This window comes from Lipotes vexillifer, unplaced genomic scaffold (assembly GCF_000442215.2).
Source record: "Lipotes vexillifer unplaced genomic scaffold, Lipotes_vexillifer_v1.1 scaffold802, whole genome shotgun sequence".
NCBI classification, from domain to species: Eukaryota; Metazoa; Chordata; class Mammalia; order Artiodactyla; family Lipotidae; genus Lipotes; species Lipotes vexillifer.
This window is the reverse complement of record NW_006790237.1, coordinates 2,286,137-2,288,312: the sequence shown is the minus strand read 5'-3', so window position 1 is coordinate 2,288,312 and position 2,176 is coordinate 2,286,137. Positions and strand designations below refer to the sequence as shown.

At 54.7% G+C, this 2,176-nt stretch overlaps 1 protein-coding gene across 1 annotated transcript in view; it reads left to right on the top strand.

The window, feature by feature from the left end:
* Positions 1-446, top strand: part of ETFB (electron transfer flavoprotein subunit beta) — a 12,031-nt gene extending 11,585 nt beyond the window's left edge. The window contains exon 6 of the mRNA XM_007463406.1: positions 215-446. Coding sequence (XP_007463468.1) covers positions 215-385 — 171 coding nt within the window. The 3' untranslated portion in view covers positions 386-446. The remainder of the gene's footprint in view (positions 1-214) is intronic.
* The last annotated feature ends 1,730 nt before the right edge of the window (positions 447-2,176 follow it).

Here is a 2,176-nt window from a genome sequence, read left to right as displayed (position 1 = left end):
GTCGCTAGGAGGGCCCCCCAGGCCATCCCACCCAGCAGGAAGTGTCCACACCAGGTGTGGCCCTGTAAGAGGTCACGTGTGCCCTGGCCAGTGGGCAGGTCCAGAAGGGTTCAGCCAGTGGGAGTGGTTCTGCAGACGTGCACCCATGGGAGGGGGCTGCAGGAGTGTGGGCGGGGCTTGGGCAGCCCTGTGAGCCTGAGCCTCCCACGTGCAGAAAGCCAAGAAGAAGAAGATCGAGGTGCTCAAGGCTGGGGGCCTGGGCGTGGACCTGACCTCCAGGCTCTCCGTGATTAGCGTGGAGGACCCACCCCAGCGCACAGCCGGCGTCAAGGTGGAGACCACAGAGGACCTGGTGGCCAAGCTGAGGGAGATTGGGCGCATTTGAGCCCTTTCCCTGAACCCCGGCAATAAAACCATGACTCCTGCGGCGTCTGTCTTTGTTAACTCATTCCCCAGAAACCCATTCTTTGATTCATTCAACAAACATTTACTTAAGTCTCCTGTGTGCTAGGTCCTGTGCTGGGTGACGCTGGGGAGCCAGGGGAGTCACATCTGGCCCCTGCCCGTGAGGAGCTTCCATGGTGAAGGGGTCACAGACAATGGTGCCAGGCCCTTGTTGAGACTTGGGACGCAAGAGGGAATGAGGCCGGAAGGTCTGGTCCTGGTTGGGGAGACAGGCAAGCAACAGACAATCAAAACCTAGTGTGAGGGCTTCCCTGGTGGCGCAGTGCTTGAGAGTCCGCCTGCCGATGCAGGAGACGCGGGTTCGTGCCCCGTTTCGGGAAGATCCCACATGCCGCGGAGCGGCTGGGCCCGTGAGCCATGGCCGCTGAGCCTGCGCGTCCGGAGCCTGTGCTCCGCAAATGGGAGAGGCCACAACAGTGAGAGGCCCGCATAACGCAAGAAAAAAAAAAAAAGAAAACCTAGTGTGAGGATGAAGCGCGGGGACCTGGAGTCAGACATAGTGATTTTAGACCCTCACTCCCACAATTACCAGCTGTGAGATCTTGAGTGAGTTACTTCCTGTCTCTGATCTTCAGTTTCCTCATGTGGATGATCGAAATACTAAGAGCTTGGTGTAGTGGTTGGGGGCCTGGGGTCTAGAGCCCAAGACCCTGGGTTCAGCTCCCGGCCTGGCCAGTCGCTGGCTCTGAGAGGACCTTTGGCAGGTTCCTGTTCTCTGAGCTTGGGTTTCTTCCTCCATCAGGTAGAGTTAGTAATGCCCATTTTCTGGTGTCTGTCATGGCATGACAGAGCTCTCCACAACTTGGTGGCTTAAACCAAAAATCATTTATTTTGCTTGTAAATCTGAAATTTGGGCAGGGCTTGGCGAGGACAGCTTGCCTCTCCTCCATGTAGCAGCAGTCTGGGTGGCTCAGATGGCGTGTCCAAGATGCCTCAGTCATGTGTCTGGCAAGCTGGCTGGGGATGTTGACTTGAGCTGGCTGTTGGCCAGGGACCATGATTCCTCTCCACTGGGATGATTGAGCTTCCTCACATCATGGCAGCTGGGTCCCAGCGGGAGTATTCTATAATGTGGGGAGTGGAGTATGCCAGTCTCTCAAGGCCTAGATGCAGAAACTAGCACAGGGCCACTTGTGTTGTACTCTCTTGGTCTGACAGTCACAGAGCCTACCTAGATCCAAGGGAGGGGGAGATAGACCCTATTTCTTAGTAGGAGGAGGGTTGAATTTGTAACCTTTTTTTTTTTTTTTTGCGGAGCACAGGCTCCGGACGTGCAGGCCCAGCGGCCATGGCTCACGGGTCCAGCTGCTCTGCAGCATGTGGGATCTTCCCGGACCAGGGCACGAACCCATGTCCCCTGCATCGGCAGGCGGACTCTCAACCACTGCACCACCAGGGAAACCCTGTAACCATTTTTAAGCTACAAAACCTACCCCATGTTTTTTTGTTGTTGTTGTTTTGTTTTTTTTAGTATCTATTTATTTATTTATTTGGCTGCTCCAGGTCTTAGTTGTGGCACACGGGATCTAGTTCCCTGACCAGGGATCGAACCTGGGCCCCCTGCACTGGGGGTGCAGAGTCAACCACTGGACCACCAGGGAAGTCCTCCTATGGGGTTTTGAAGAGTAATTAATGTAGCATCTTCAGAACCATATCTGACATGCAGAAAATGCTTACTCTGTATTATAACCATTATTAGCATGGGGTGGTA